Source organism: Phacochoerus africanus, chromosome 8 (assembly GCF_016906955.1).
Source record: "Phacochoerus africanus isolate WHEZ1 chromosome 8, ROS_Pafr_v1, whole genome shotgun sequence".
Classification (NCBI taxonomy): domain Eukaryota; kingdom Metazoa; phylum Chordata; class Mammalia; order Artiodactyla; family Suidae; genus Phacochoerus; species Phacochoerus africanus.
In genome coordinates this window covers 40,010,446-40,026,063 of record NC_062551.1, presented here as the reverse complement: position 1 = coordinate 40,026,063, position 15,618 = coordinate 40,010,446, and the positions used below count along the sequence as shown (strand labels likewise).

At 41.1% G+C, this 15,618-nt stretch overlaps 1 protein-coding gene across 1 annotated transcript in view; it reads right to left on the bottom strand.

The window, feature by feature from the left end:
• URI1 (URI1 prefoldin like chaperone) overlaps positions 1–9,458 on the bottom strand; it is a 66,919-nt gene extending 57,461 nt beyond the window's left edge. The window contains exon 1 of the mRNA XM_047789727.1: positions 9,039–9,458. Within this exon, the coding sequence (XP_047645683.1) occupies positions 9,039–9,143 (105 nt within the window). The 5' untranslated portion in view covers positions 9,144–9,458. The remainder of the gene's footprint in view (positions 1–9,038) is intronic.
• Positions 9,459–15,618: the final 6,160 nt, after the last annotated feature.

Below are 15,618 nucleotides of genomic sequence, written 5' to 3'. Positions count from 1 at the left end.
CTTGGCTATACAGCAAAAACTGACAGAACACTGTATATCAACCATAATTAAAAATTTTTAAATAAAAATAAATTAATTATACCTAAGATTTTAAGTCTTCAGATGACAATATCCTAGATGAATTTTCTGAAATTCAACAATCATGAGAAATATACCAAATTAACTTAAAGTGGATCAATGATCTAAATACAAGAGTTAAAACCATAAAACTCTCAGAAGAAAACGTGTAAATTTTCCTGAACTTGGAACTGGCAGTGGGTTCCTAGATATGATACCAAAGAGGGAACAACAAAGAAAAAATAGATAAACTGGACTTCATCAAAATTAAAAACTCTGTACATCAAAGGACACTATCATCAAAGTGAGGAGATAACCACAAAACGGGAGAAAACATCTCTAAATCATACATCTGGTAGGCGTGTAATACCTAGAATATAAACTACAACTCAGTAACAAAAAGACAATCCAAGAGATCGTGGCACAGTGGAAATGAATCCGACTAGGAACCATGAGGTTGCAGGTTCGATCCCTGGTCTTGGTCAGTGGGTTAAGGATCCAGGGTTGCCATGAGCTGTGATGTAGGTTGCAGACGTAGCTCCGATCTGGCGTTGCTGTGGCTGTGGCGTAGGCTGGCGGCTACAGCTCCAATTAGACCCCTAGCCTGGGAACCCCCCCATATGCCACAGGTGCGGCCCTTAAAAAAAAAAAAAAAAAAGACGAAAGACTTGAATAGACATTTCTTCAAAGATACAAAAATAGTCAATAAACACGTGAAAAGATGCTCAACATCCTTAGTCATTAGAGAAATGCATATCAAAATCACCAAGATCAATCAATGATCTTAACACCTATTTATTAAGATAGTTCGCATCAAAAAAAAAAAAAAAAAGGAAAGTGTTGGCAAGGATGTGTAGAAATTGGAGACCTCATTCATTGCTGGTGGGAATGAAAATTGTGCAAACACTGAGGAAAAAAAAAGCTTGGCAGTTCCTCAAAAAGTTAAACATAAAATTTCTATATGACTCAGCCACTCCACTCCCAGGTATATACTCCAAAGAATTGAAAACCAGGACTATGGCAGATACTTGCACACCAATGTTCATATCTGCATCATTCACAAGAGTAAAAAGGTAGAAACAATCCAGGTGCTCATCAACAGTTGAGTGGATACACAAAATGTGGTATATGCATACAACGGAATATTAATCAGCCACAAAAAGGAATAAAACTGTAATACACGCCACAACACAGATGAACCTTGAAAACACTAAGCCAGTCACAAAACAACAAATACTGTATGATTCTACTTCTGTGACATACCCAGAATTGGCAAATTCAAATAGGAAGAAAGTAGATTAGAGATCACCAGGGGCTCAAAGGAAGAGGGGGAGAGTTAGTGCTTAATGGTTACAAACTTCCTGTTCGGAGTGATGAGAAAGTTTTGGAAACAGGGGTGATGGTGCATCCCTGTGAATGTAATTAATGCCACTGAATTGTACACTTGAAACTGGTTAAAATGACAATTCTTATTTTATCATCATAAATAAGACTGCTGGAATAAAAGCTCTCTAAATTCTACATATTTTTCCACTCCTACAAGTTTTTAGGCTTCTTGAGGTCAGAGATCAGGGATCCCTGAGAGCTTTGGAAATGAGTTTTGAAAGCAGGAATTTTGTAGATGGTTTATCTTTGTATCTCCCGAAGTCCTCAAACAGACAGCCAACTGGGAAAAGAACTACACATATTTAAATGTAGCAGATGTTGAATAAAGAGTGACCAACTTGAAGGAGGGAAAAAAAGGACCAATGAATGAACAATAAATACACTTCTAAGAACAAAAGAAAATAGGGTATTCCTACCCACTTAGTTATTCAACAAGAAATTCATAATGTAACAGCCTGCAACAAAAACCTGGACAATTCATTTTTTTCTCTTTTTATTTTATTTTTTATTTTTTGCTTTTTAAGGCCTCACCCCGAGACATATGGAGGTTTCCAGGCTAGGGGTAGAATCAGAGTTATGGCTGCTGGCCTACACCACAGCTACAGCAACATCAGATCCAAGTTGCATCTTTGACCTACACCACAGTTCACCGCAATGCCGGATCCTTAACCCACTGAGCGAGGCCAGGGATCACACCCATAACCTCATGGTTCCTAGTCGGATTCATTTCCGCTGCACCACGACATGAACTTCTGGGCAATTCCTTTTTCCTAAAAGACATGTGGTGGAATTCTTAAATCTCTAAGGCAAGAAAACTACAAGGTAAGCCTGGAACACCTTTCGCCAGAAAAAAAGGTAATAATCAAAGAATCATGAGGTAAGCCAAAAGGATCCAGGAGTCGGCTTGAAGGGGCTTCCAAATGACCATATTTTGGACATTTAGAGCATCAAAAGGAATAATGAAATTATAACATACTGAATTAAAAAAAAAAGAAATAAACAGCGTTTAAGGTGATACTAAGAGGGAGGAAAGGGCTCTTCTTTACAGAAAAATGCCAGCTATAAATGTAGATGGTTAGAAAACCACTAATTTGCAAACACCAAGATAGTACTGATCCAGGCAAGGACCATCCATGGTAAAGGGTTGTCAGGGAACAGGGTATTTACGTCTTCAAGTATTATTACCTTTTAAAGTACTTATTCCTTGCATAGGGGAATAGGTACCTAAGGTAGAGAGATCTGATAGGTATCATCTTAAGTAATTAGCAAAAGCAATAATAAAATAAAGTAACACTACATGTCTCCTGCTGTGGTGCAACAGGAAGCTGTCTTCACTAGGTAGTATTCCTGCCAAAATTGTTTATTTAATTCCGTTTCTTCATGATTACATCCATCAGACATCTCCAAATTTGGGGGCATCCTGTAAGTAAACTGTTAAAAAGTCTTCAAAAATACCAATTTCATAAAGACAAAAGAAGGCGGGGGATTATTTCAGATGATCGGAAATTAAAGAGATAAAATGATGGGAATTCTCATCATGGATCAGTGGATTAAGAACCAGACATAGTGTCCATGAGGATGCAAGTTCGATTCCTGGCCTCGCTCAGTAGGTAAGGATCCGGCATTGCTGCAGGCTGCAGCATGGCTTGGATCTGGTGTTGCAGTGATGTGGCATAGGCCTGCAACTACAGCTCCAATTCAATCCCTAACCCGGAATATTCATGAGCCACAGTTGCAGGCCGTAAAAAGAAAAATAAATAAATAGCTAAGATGCCAAATGCAGTCTTTGATTGGACCCTGAGTTGAAAAAATATTGTAAAGGACACGTTTAGAAAAACTAAGGCAATTTCAATATGCTAAATAGTATCATAGTGTGTCAATGTTCATCTCTTGGGTGAGAAAAAAAGATAATTATGTAGGAGCATGACCTTGTTCTAAAATGACATGTGCTTAGTATTAGGGACATGATGATGTCTGCAATTTACTTTCCTTCTTTTAGGGCTGCACGGTGGCATAAGGAAATTCCCAGGCTAGGGGCTGATTTGGAGCTGCAGCTGCTGGCCACAGCCATGGCCACACTGGACCACAGCTTTGACCTACACCAAAGTTCACAGCAACACCAGATACTTAACCCACCAAGCAAGGCCAGGGATCAAACCTGCATCCTCATGGATACTAGTCAGGTTTGTTACTGCTGAGCCACAACAGGAACTCCTGCAATTTACTTTCAAATGGTTCTATGAGGGGAAAAATGTAGAAAGAAAAAGGAAAGGCAAATGAGGCAAAATAGTATTGATGACTCAAACTTTTTGTTATTTTTACAACTGTTCAAAATAGACAGCTGCAGCTTTAAAAAAAAAAAAAATGAACGCCTTAGGACAGACTAAAAAGATCTAGCAAATCTGGAGAAGGCAAGAATGATAACTAACACTAAAAGATTTTTAAACCCAAACTGAAAACATGAGAACAAAAATCAAACAGTTACAGCAAAGACTCCATGCACCTCCTTCCCCACCAATATTTTGGAACAGTTCTTGTCTTACACACCAATCTGGAAAGACCTAACACAACGAAAATGGGTCTCCCCCCTCGCCTTCAACTGTATTAAAATGTTTACTAGTAACTTCCAAAAGACAAACCAAAGTTGCTTTTTCTCGTGGCACATAACTGTCACGATTATAAGTGCTAACAGTATCAACCAAAACAAACTGTACTAAAATAAAATAAAATTCACAAGTTATGAGTTCTGAAAACTCACTTATTTACAGAATGTGTCTCTGGCTATAAGCAAACTTATTCTTACAATTCTAACTTTCATAAAAATGAACAAAAGAACGTCTACATTAGAAAGAGTAAATAAAATACACTCTCTTCAATAAATTACCTACAATTACTCAATTTAGTAAAAGCATTTTACTTTCCCAAAAAATGCAAAGAGCCAATACATATTTGAAAAGGATATCAACCTCATTCATTAGTCATTACTAAAATGACTAGCAAATATGAAAAGGACAGACAGTACCAAGGGGTGATGAGGACGTAGAATGGCTGGAACTCTCACCAACTGCTGATAGGAACGTAAATTGGTAAAACCACTTTGGAAAACAAGCATTATAAACAGAACTGAACACACAGATCCTCCCTACGAAAGCGCCTGGTAAAAACTAGAAACAACCCAAATTGTTCACCTGAAAAGTTAACAGAGTTAATAAAGACTCTAACATCAAATCTGTAAACCGTCTGTCACAATGCCTGGCACACAAAGACTTTATTCTATATAATGCAGTCCCACAATCCCATCATCCCTTGCTTCATGCATAATAAATGGACTCTTGTCATTTACAATGAGAATGAGGCTCAAAACACATTCAAATGGCTTCTGGTCTCACAAAAATCAAAACCCAAATTCTTGCAACGAGCATTACCTATCAAAAACCACCTGACATTTTATACTTGTCTAGCCCATGTCTTTACCACTGGAATGTGACCCTTATAAAAACAAGGACTTTATTTTGCTCACTACTACATCCTCAGCAGAGGATGGCACTAAGCAGGTACAAGCCTGGCAGGTAGCAGGTACTCAATAAATACCTATTGAAAAAGGGCTTGGATGAACAACAGCTGTTGTATGGAGTACATGGCTGACAGTGCCTTAAACTATGTGCAGTTTATAGTAAGAAACATTCAAACCAAAGTTAAATTAGCTGTACTGCTTTATGAAAATTTCGAAATATTTACTCTTAATGCATTTAATTCCACAGGTTCTATATCAAGAAAACGTTATTCCAAAATTCCAAATTACATAAGCCATTCAGTAATCATTATCATAAACTAAATAAAAATATTATCCTCAACAGTTTTCTCAAGTTACCATCATTCTGCAAATAAACCTAGGAAAACAATACTACAGACCACTTTTTTCCACAGTACTATATAGCAGAATCTCAACAGTTCTGCTAATAAAAGATAATAATAGTACCTGGAGATATAAAAAAAATCACCTTAGCCAAGAAACCAAAATTGTAATATAATGCAATTCTAAACCAAAGATAACAAGATCTTTGTATGAGGAAGCCTGCCTAGAATAGCCCAAGACACTCCACTACAGTCCTAGATCATAACTTTTACAGCACAGATCAGTCTAGAGAGGCTCCTGGACTAGATTTTTCCACCAAATATTTGACTGCTATTGGTAAAGACAGATTCAGTTTTAAAAAAGTCGGGGGGGGGGTATCTCAAATTCCCCCTTGTCCCATATCTTTTGATAGAGAATTAACAATAAAAACTCTAAGGGAAAAAAGAAAAGGAGACAAACTATCTAGGGGAATAGATATCTGAATAAATTGTATCTACCCATTCTGGAATAAGACATAAACCTGCCTAATTTGGTATTCAAACCAGCCAAGAGCCATTTGTCAGGGCCAGAAAGTATTTAGCAATTAAAGACATCATATCCCAGTTTTCGTTAATTAATTTTTATCAATAGCCTTTGTTAAAAAAAAAAATCCCACGCAATTTCACTCACTTTTAGGTAAAATAAACAAAACTGTGTGCTTTGAAAACATTCAGTGATTCATTTCCCTACATAAAGTGTGTGAATATTTATATACATATAAACATAACTAACTACACTGAACATATATTCTACAATTTTTAATGACAGCATAAAAGCTCCTCATATGTATCATGGTTTATTTAACCAATCCCCTAGTGTTGATTTTTTAGTTTTTTCATTATTATAAATGAATCTGCAGGGAACTTTTCTGTGCATGGCTTTTGGCTAGATAAAAAAAGAAATAAAAGTTTTAACTAAAAAATATTTTTTGAAACTGTCACCATCGATGCCATAAATGAGAACAATATTGAAATATTAATCCTGTCCATTTACTATAGATGATGTCACTTATTGAGTTCGTGGATAATTCATGCCCCTCCTTTGTCTTTTTCCTTAGGTTATTAAGTTTCTTCCTTGTTACTCAGTGCTCCAAAGGCTAACCGAGGTTAAAAAAAAGTATTATATACCCTAGACAAATTAAAAAGCAAAACACAGAGTTCCCGTTGTGGCTCAGTGGTTAACGAATCCCACTAGGAACCATGAGGTTGCAGGTTCGATCCCTGGCCTCGCTCAGTGGGTTAGGGATCTGGCATTGCCGTGAGCTGTGGTGTAGGTCGCAGATGCAGCTCAGATCCTGTTGCTGGGTCTCTGGAGTAGGCCAAAGGCTGCAGCTCCGACTGGACCCCTAGCCTGGGAACCTCCATGCGCTGCAGGTGCGGCCCTAGATAAGGCAAAAAGACAAAAAAAAATAAAATTAAAATAAAATAAAAAGCAAAACACTGATGAGCAACATTTAAACCACATTACCTAGCACCCTGCTTAACCAAGATTCCCAGAGAAAACAAGGTCCTGAACTTTAGGGACCCACTGCATATAAAGACTTCATCTCTCTTCTGCATCTAGAGCCTACTAACTAGGTACTATCCTAGCAAAAAATGAAAAAAGGCATTCAAATCATTTTCTTCAAGTTTCAATTCTCTCACAACACCCCAGTAGGGAAAGGCAAGTCCTAAAACGCGTTTAATTCAACTCATATAGGGGAAAACCAACTGCTACACAAATATATAAAACCACAATGACATTTTTTCCCTCTTTCCTTCCAAGAATGTCAGGACACTTCCATTTTATTACGCTGTACTCCTACAGCTGCTGGGTTGGTTTTAAAGCCCAAAGTCCCTCACAAAAAAATTTTAACTATTTAAGGGGCAAGTTTTCCTATACTGAACTGTAATTAAAGGACAGCTATCTGGCCAGTCTATTTTGTGGCCTTATGGGTCTCTCCTGTCCTCTGAAGCAGATCTGTTAAAATACAGTCTATTTATTGAGGGGCTTTATCACGAACTGGGAATGAGTTTTCACACCCATGACAGACATGCACATTTTATGTGCCAAAATAACATGAACAAAGCGCAGAAAAGTAATTTGGTAACATACTCAATGTCTCCTGAAAATTGCTATTCGGGTTCCCATAGGACTGTAACTGAGAAGGCAAGTTTTCAAATGCAACTGGATACCATATCAGAAAGCTGTTCAGAGCACCCCAAAAGGTATCCTTTGTATTTCAGCCACACTAACATCAGAAGAAACCCAAGTACTTCTCTTTCTAACATGCCAAATGGGAGAAAACATATCAAGTCAGCAGTATGCAAACATACTATGAGGGAAGAGAGAGTTAATTCCTGTACAAAAAAAAAGGCAATAGAAACACCACCTTCTGAGGGTCTGTTTCACATTTCTAAAAGAACAACACAGTTTTTGCCAAAAATGAACAAATTGGTTTCAGGAAGGGCTGTCTTTTCATCTTTCTTTATTCTTCACTTCAAAAAAGAAAAAAAAAAAATATTGCCGTACAATTTAAACACCCTCAACTTGAATTTTTAAACCTCTCATTTGAAAAAAGCCAAGTCTAAAACCCAACTGTTAAGGCTCTCAGAAAGGGAAATCCAACGCACAAAATAATTCAGAACAACCAGAGCCAAGTCGGAAAGGTTCCCACAATTTATCCCAACAGGTGGTTTCCATGCAAACCAGGATTTTTGAGGTTCTATGACAAAGCCCCTCATCTAGCTGACCTGCTTATATTGTACACCTATGTAAGTAGCCATTTTTATACAGAAATACTCAATAGAAAAAGTTAGGGATTCCCAGTGTTTAATAGTTTTCAAACAAATCCTAACCTTTATAACCAGGATACTCTCAATATGGCATAAGACATTTTAAGTAAATTAAACGTTGCCTTTCAAAGCAAGAATTTCAATTTCAGGAGACAGTGAGAAACTTGAAACGATACAGAATCCAAGGGGGGGGGGAAATCTCAAATTAAACAGTAATACTGTATTTCTTAAATGTGTATACTTGTTCATATACAATCCCATTAGGAAATACAAAACGTTCTTCCCCCTTTATTGGTATTAAAACTCACTTATTATATAATTGAAGTTATAAATTAATAAAAGAGCACTCTATTTTGACAAATACTAAACCAAAGCTGGAATTGCACATAAAGTGTATCACTACAAACTTTATAAAACTTCTAGGTGCAATCAGACAAAGAGCAACAAAGAGTATATACATCTTAGCAACCATGAGATAACAAGCTAAAAAAATAAGATGAACACTTCGATTCACAGCGTGCCCTTAACCAAGAAAATTCCCACATACTGTTATATGCATTAAGATGAAAAACTCCCGTTCGTACACAAATTAAACAGATTAACGCAGCATCCCTCTTCCCCATCCTCCCCTCCCCTCGAAGGTCAAAGGGCGCCAGACAAAAGACAACAAAAGCACGTGATAAAAGTTTCTCCCTACGAGCTCTCCAGGCCTAGAGGCTGCGCGCCCCGCCCGTTCGGGGTCCGGAGTGAGCTGGGCCCAGACCAAAGGGCTGAGACCCACTGAAGTAAGGAGGGGGTCTGCCGGGACCTGCAGGGATCAGCTCCAAGCCCCGGGGAAGGGGCGCAGGGCGCTGAGGATGTGCCGGGGCGCGGGCGCCTCCCGAGACCACTGGCGGAAGCGCGGGGCCAGAAGCGAGGCCTGTTACCTTTTCTTGCTCCTCGCGGAGTCGCGCCACCTCCGGGGCGCGCAGCGGCGCCGCGGCCGAGGCCGAGGCCGAGATGTGGGGCTCGGGGTCGGGCGAGGCCTCCATGGCGGGGGCGCCGGGGCCTCAGCGGGGCGAACGAGTCCTAAACAAGTGTTTATGGAGGCGGCGTGGCCGGCGGCTGCCCAGCGCCCGCGTGCTCGCCCTCATGCACTGCGCACCCCGCGCTGAGGAGGCCGCGCCCGCCTTCTCCGCTACCGCGGCGGCCGCTGCTCCCGTCCGGGCTGCCCGCGGCCGCATCTCACACGCGCATGCCGCCCGCCACCGCCGCCACCGCGGGCTCGGAGCAGCAGGCCGGCCGTTGAAGGGGAGAAGCGCCGATCCGGTGCCTGGGCCGAGCCAGGCGTCCTGTGGCTGCCGCGCCTCCTCCCCGCCTCCTCCGCAGGCCCCGCCCCTCGCCCCGCCCCGCGCGGCACGCAGGATGCGCGCTTCCTCCTCCCCTCGTCCCGCCCCAGGTGAATCACGTGGTGTAGGAGCGGAGCGAGGCGGCTGGCTTAACTAAAGATTGCTCTGCATTGTAGCCCTCTGGAAGCCTTCATTCTAGCGAAGACGGATGCTCAGTTCAAGGAGGTGAGCCCTGTCTTGGCCTTGTGCACCCCCTTCATTCCCCCAGGTGTTTAGCGCTGCATCTGGCGGTAAGAGCTTAATTGATGCACTAATACTGCTTCATAAGCATATTTAATTTTTGGCAAATTCAACCCTTTCTTGTGCCCGTCTAATGAATTAAAATAAGCAATTAAATTTTGCATGTATGTTAATTACTGCACATATAAGTTTTCCTCATATAAAGCTATTGTGCTTAAATTAATATATTGCCATGTGTGGTCTGTTTAAGAGGCTTTTCGAGAATAACTTTGCCCAGGGTAGTCCCCGTCACTGGCTCAGCTTAACGAACCCGACTCATAGCCATGAGAAGGAAAGTTCCATCCCCTGGCCTCACTCAGTGGGTTAGGGCTCCTGTGTTGCCATGAACTGTGGTGTAGGTCACAGATGAAGCTAGGATCTGGCATTGGTGTAGGCCGGCAGATTCGGCCCCTAGCCTGGGAGCTTCCATGTACCAAGGGTGTGGCCCTGAAAAGACAAAAATTAAAAACTTTGCCCATACTTTTTCTTTTATTTCAAAACTCCTGTAACCTCTTCCTCACGTATCCTCTGTACACAGTAGGCACCCAATTAATGCTTACTGAATGGAACCGGCCTTTCACTAACAAGCATCCCTGCTCCAATCCCTAACAGTAGGGTTGGGTTCTGTTCCTTCAGCATTGTGCAGTTGGGAATGAGCTGGGAGGTGTCTGCAGGTCACACCCTCATCTAGCTGCTTGCTGGATTTCTCTTCCCTTGTGGCCAGCACCCTTTTTCCATTTGCTTCAAAGAAGCAAGAAAAACCTGGCAAATGGTAGATGTTAACTGCTCTCTTTTCCTCACTGCATAACCAAGATCAGTATGTCTAAAACAGACAGACTCTAACTACTTTATACCACCATCATCTCCCTGTCCTGAACTATTTCAGTAGCTCCTTCTCTGGTCTCCCTGCTCTCACTTTTGCCCCCTGTAATGGACACTGGCAACTGCCCACCCTGACTCCCCTCAATCAGATGTACAGCCCTGGCCCACATAGTGCCTGTGCCTGTGGGAAGCTTATCTACTCCCAGCTCCAATCAAAGAATAATGCATCTTCCTTGTAAGTGGTTAGTTTAGGAATGGGCATGTGACACTCTACAGATAGACGTTTGCTGGAGGCTTCTGAGAAATTACTTCCTCGTTCTTTTCGAGTGCACCCATCAAAAATCTATCCACCCCTTAGCTCAGAAGTACAAAGTATATGGCCCTGGGTTTTTTAGGTTGAGAAAGAACACCTAGACACATCCTAGACTCAGAATCAAGTTGAACCTGTGACCAGCAGAGCCAAGAGACAGAACCTGAGTCCTTGGCTATGTCATGGCATTTGATTTGGGGATGAATCGGCCAACTCTGAAGCCTCCATTACTTCTAGACTTCATTTTAAAAGGCCAGTAAATTTCCTGACTGATCAAGGCAGTTTGCATCAGGCTTGCTTGCCTGCCTGCCTGCCTGCCTTTCCTTCCTTCCTTCCTTCCTTCCTTCCTTCCTTCCTTCCTTCCTTCCTTCCTTCCTTCCTTCCTTCCTTCCTTCCTTCTTTCTTTCTTTCTTTCTTTCTTTCTTTCTTTCTTTCTTTCTTTCTTTCTTTTTTCTTTTTAGGGCCATACCTGCTGTATATGGAAGTTCCCAGGCTGGGGTGAAATCAGGGCTGCAGCTGCCAGCCTATGTCTCAGCCATGATGACAACAGATTCAATCCACATCTGCAACCTACACCACAGCTTGTGGCAACACAGGAGCCTTAACCCACTGAGTGAGGCTAAGGATTGAACCCACATCCTCATAGTTACTAGTAGGGTTCTTAACTGGCTAAGCCACAACGGGAGTTCCCGCACCAGGTTTTCTGTCACTGACAGAGTGACCAAAACTGATGACCAAAGACATCTGATTCACATACCTCCGTTCTGTTCTTCTCAGCAAGCCTGAGTGAGCTTTTAAAAAGCAAGCAGATTACATCACTCTCCCTTTCAGAGCCCTCTGTAACTTCCCACTGCAACTAGGATAAAATTCAGATGCCCTCCTAGAATTCTGCATTATCTGACTGCTTGCAAGTCCCTTGACACTCATACCAACTACATTGGTTTCTCTCTTCTTTAGAAACTCCAGACTAATTCCTGCCTCAAGGTCTTTGCACTGGTTGACCCTTCTTCCTGCAGTAGTTCTCCCTGGGTTTTGCATAGTAGATCCTTTGCATCACTCGAGCCTCTGTTCAAATGAAGAGGCTTTCCTGATATCCTATCTATAGAAACCACCATCCTCCAAGCATCCAACACCTCACTTTTAAAATTTTCTTCGTAGCACTTACGTCTTTGATATTAGCAGTTTTATCTATTCTCATGCTGATTATATCTCTCCACGCTAGAATGTCAGCTCCCATGAGGGTAGAGACTTGCTAGGCATTCAAGAGATATTTACTGCTTTCTTCCACTGGGTCCTGGAGACTGGGCTTATTGTGCTGCCCCAGCCCTTTCTGAGTCTCTGCTGTGTGGCCTTGCCACTGAGTGCAAGAAGCAGACTCAACTAGATATGCAGAGGAGCCCACTTGAACAGCAGAAAGCAGACCAGCCTGTGTCAGAATGCTTCCTGTTTAACAGAAGAATGTCCAAAGTGGCAACAAAAGGACTTAGACTTTAAACCCAAGTAGACCTAAGCTGTAGTTCCAATTCTGCCACTTAGTTATGGAGAAGTCTTAGGCATGAAACTTAACTTTCTTTTTGAGCTACACTGTACATCAAGACTTACAACCATACCTGCCTCAAAGGTGTCCAAAGAATAAAGACAATCACACATATGAGTGATGACAGGTCTTCCTCCATCTCTCTAAAATCATTCACGTTATACTCACGTTATACTCACGTTATACTCACGTTATACCCAGGTGACCATCAGCTACCCCAAAACACTTTCAGAAACAAAGTTAAATTTCAGCAGTTATTTGTTGGCCCCCTTCCATGTGCCAGGCTCACCCCTGGGCATGGTGGACAAGAGGCGAGAAGGCAGGCACCAGCCTTTCCTTGGATCTTAGTGCCAGTGGAGAGGCAAAGTCCTTGCAGATGACACTGATCACTTCAATCCTTGGAGTATGTGGTCTTTCTGGACATGTCAGCCTCCCCTCCAAGGACAGAGCCGAAATCTTCCTCAAATCCGAAAAACCCACAGCACCAGACGTGAAACTGGGTATAGTTTGTTACCCCATCTCAGATGCCAGTAACAGAAATTCATACTGACTTATGAGGGGAGGGGAGGAGGGTCAGGAGAACATCAGGCAAAATGGCATCAGAGACCCAAGGGGGTCAGTCCTTCACCAAAACAACCATCAGCTGGGGACAGAAAACACTTTAGACTCAACTACTTTGAAACTCTGGAATCTGATTATATACTTATACCAACCAGGGAGTGCTTGATGAAGAAAGACGCTGCTGAGTATTGGTAAGAGGATAGGGGGTGGGCGAGAAGCAGCTGCCCTGCCCCATTCTCTAGTCCGCACCCCACCATGCTGCTGTGGGTTAGTAGCCAGCATTACTGAAGTGGCTGACTGATGTCAGGGGGGAGGGGGGGCAACAAGAGCCTTGCCCTCTAAAAATGAGAGGCTATGCATTTTAGTCACTCTCCCGGTTCACTGAGAGACTAGTAGCAATGGACACAGACTCTTATCTATGGTTTCAACATTCTCAGGTTGCAGCACTTTCCCCTGATGACACCTACTGGGAGATTTAAAGGCATAGAACCCCCCCTCCCTTTTTAAAAAATCTTTGTCAAGTCACTGGCTGACTGCAGAGATAAAGGAATGGACGCTTCAGTGACCACACACTTTGAAACAATAGTTTGGAAAAATCACTAAACCAACAGAGGGCTATAATGCAAAATTATAGCAAAAATCATCAATCTCTGAGGAGGAGAAGAATCTGATGTCCAGAGTTACCACATTATAATACCACATTATAATACCACATTATAATACTCAGAATGTCCAGTTTTCTGCAAAATATTACAAAACATACCAAAAAAGAGGGACATATAGCCAATTCATAGAAAAAACTTAGAAACCATCCCTGAGGAAGCCCAGACATTAGAAATATTCATTAAAGACATGAATTCAACAGTCTTAAATATACTCAATAAGCTGAATAAAATCATGGACAGGAGTTCCTGTTGTGGCTCAGTGGAAACGAGCCTGACTAGTATCCACGAGGATGCAGGTTTGATACTTGGCCCTGCTCAGTGGGTTAAAGGATCCGGCAGTGCTGTGAACTGTTGTTTAGGCCTCAGATCTGGTATTGCTGTGGTTGTTGCATTGGCCTGCAACTCTGATTTGACCCCTAGCCTGGGAACTTCCATATGCCTCAGGTGCGGCTCTAAAAAAAAGAAAAAACAAAAAAAAAACAAATCATGGACAAAGAATGAAAGTAACCACAAGAGGAATGTATGAACAAGTAAGGAATGTCAATAAAGACATCAAAATTATAGAAAGGAACAAAATAGAAATCCTGGAGCCAAAACATACAATAGCTGAAATTAAAAATTAGAAGAGCCAGGAAGCAGATTTGAGCAGGCAGAAGAGTCGGCAAACTTGAATATATGGCACTTGAAATTACCCGGTCAGGTACAGAAAGAAAAAATGAAAGGAAATGAAAAGATCCTGAAGGACTGTGGGACCCGATCAAACTTACCAACATATATGCATGATAGGAGTTTCAGGAGGAGAAAAGAGAGAAAGGGGCAGGAAAAGGCTTCAAAGAAAATAATGGCTGAACACTTTCCAAATTTACTGAAAGACAGCAATTTACACATCCAAGAAACTTCTTGAACTCCAAGCAGGATAAAGTCAAAGAAACATGTTATAATCAAATTGTCAAAATCCAAGAACAAAAAATCTAGCAAGCAACAAGAGGAGTGATTTATGTACAAGGAATCTTTGATAAGATTAACAGCCAATTTCTTATCAGAATCATGGAAGCCAGAAGGCAGTGGGATGCCATATGCAGTCCTGAAAGGGAAAAACAAAAACAAACCCTCTCAAACTAGAATCCTATATCAGACGATCTTTCAAGAATGAAGGAGAAATTAAAACATTTACAGAAAAATAAAAGCTGAGGGAGTTGATTACTAGTAACCCTGCTTCACAAGAACTTCCAAAGTGAGTCTGTCATGCTGAAATAAAAAGGTAAATATTTATATGTAATCAGTATTATTTATATATAACCAGTAATATTTATATATATTTATTATATATTATTATTACTATAACCAGTATTATTTATATATGTATATATAATTATACATATATAACCAGTATTATTGTAGGTTTGGGTTTTAACTCTTCTTTTTTCACCTGTGATTTAAAAGGTAAATGCATGAAACGATAAATATAAATCTATGTAAATGGCACACAATGTCTAGATATATAATCTGGTACAATAACAACATAAAAGGGGAGTGAATTATATAGGAATGGTGTATTTGTATGCTATTGAAAGTAAGTTGGGTTTTTGTTTGTTTTGTCTTTTTAGGGCTGCACCCATGGCAACATATGGAAGTTCCCAGGCTAGAGATAAAATTGGAGCTGTAGTTGCCAGCCTACAGCACAGCCACAGCAACGCAGGATCCAAGCTGAGTCTGCAGCCTACACCACAACTCATGGCAATGCTGGATACTTAACCCCCTGAGAAAGGCCAGGGATCAAACCCACATCCTCATGGATACTAGGTGGGTTTGATACCACTGAGCCACAATGGGAACTCTCTGAAACTAAGTTGGTCTTATTCAAACTAAGGTGTTATAAATTTAAGATGTTAACTCTAAAAGGTAACCACTAAGATAATAAAATGTATACACACAGGAAAGAAGGGAATCAAAATGATATATTACCAAAAAAAAATCTACAAATACAAAAAATGAAGGAATCTA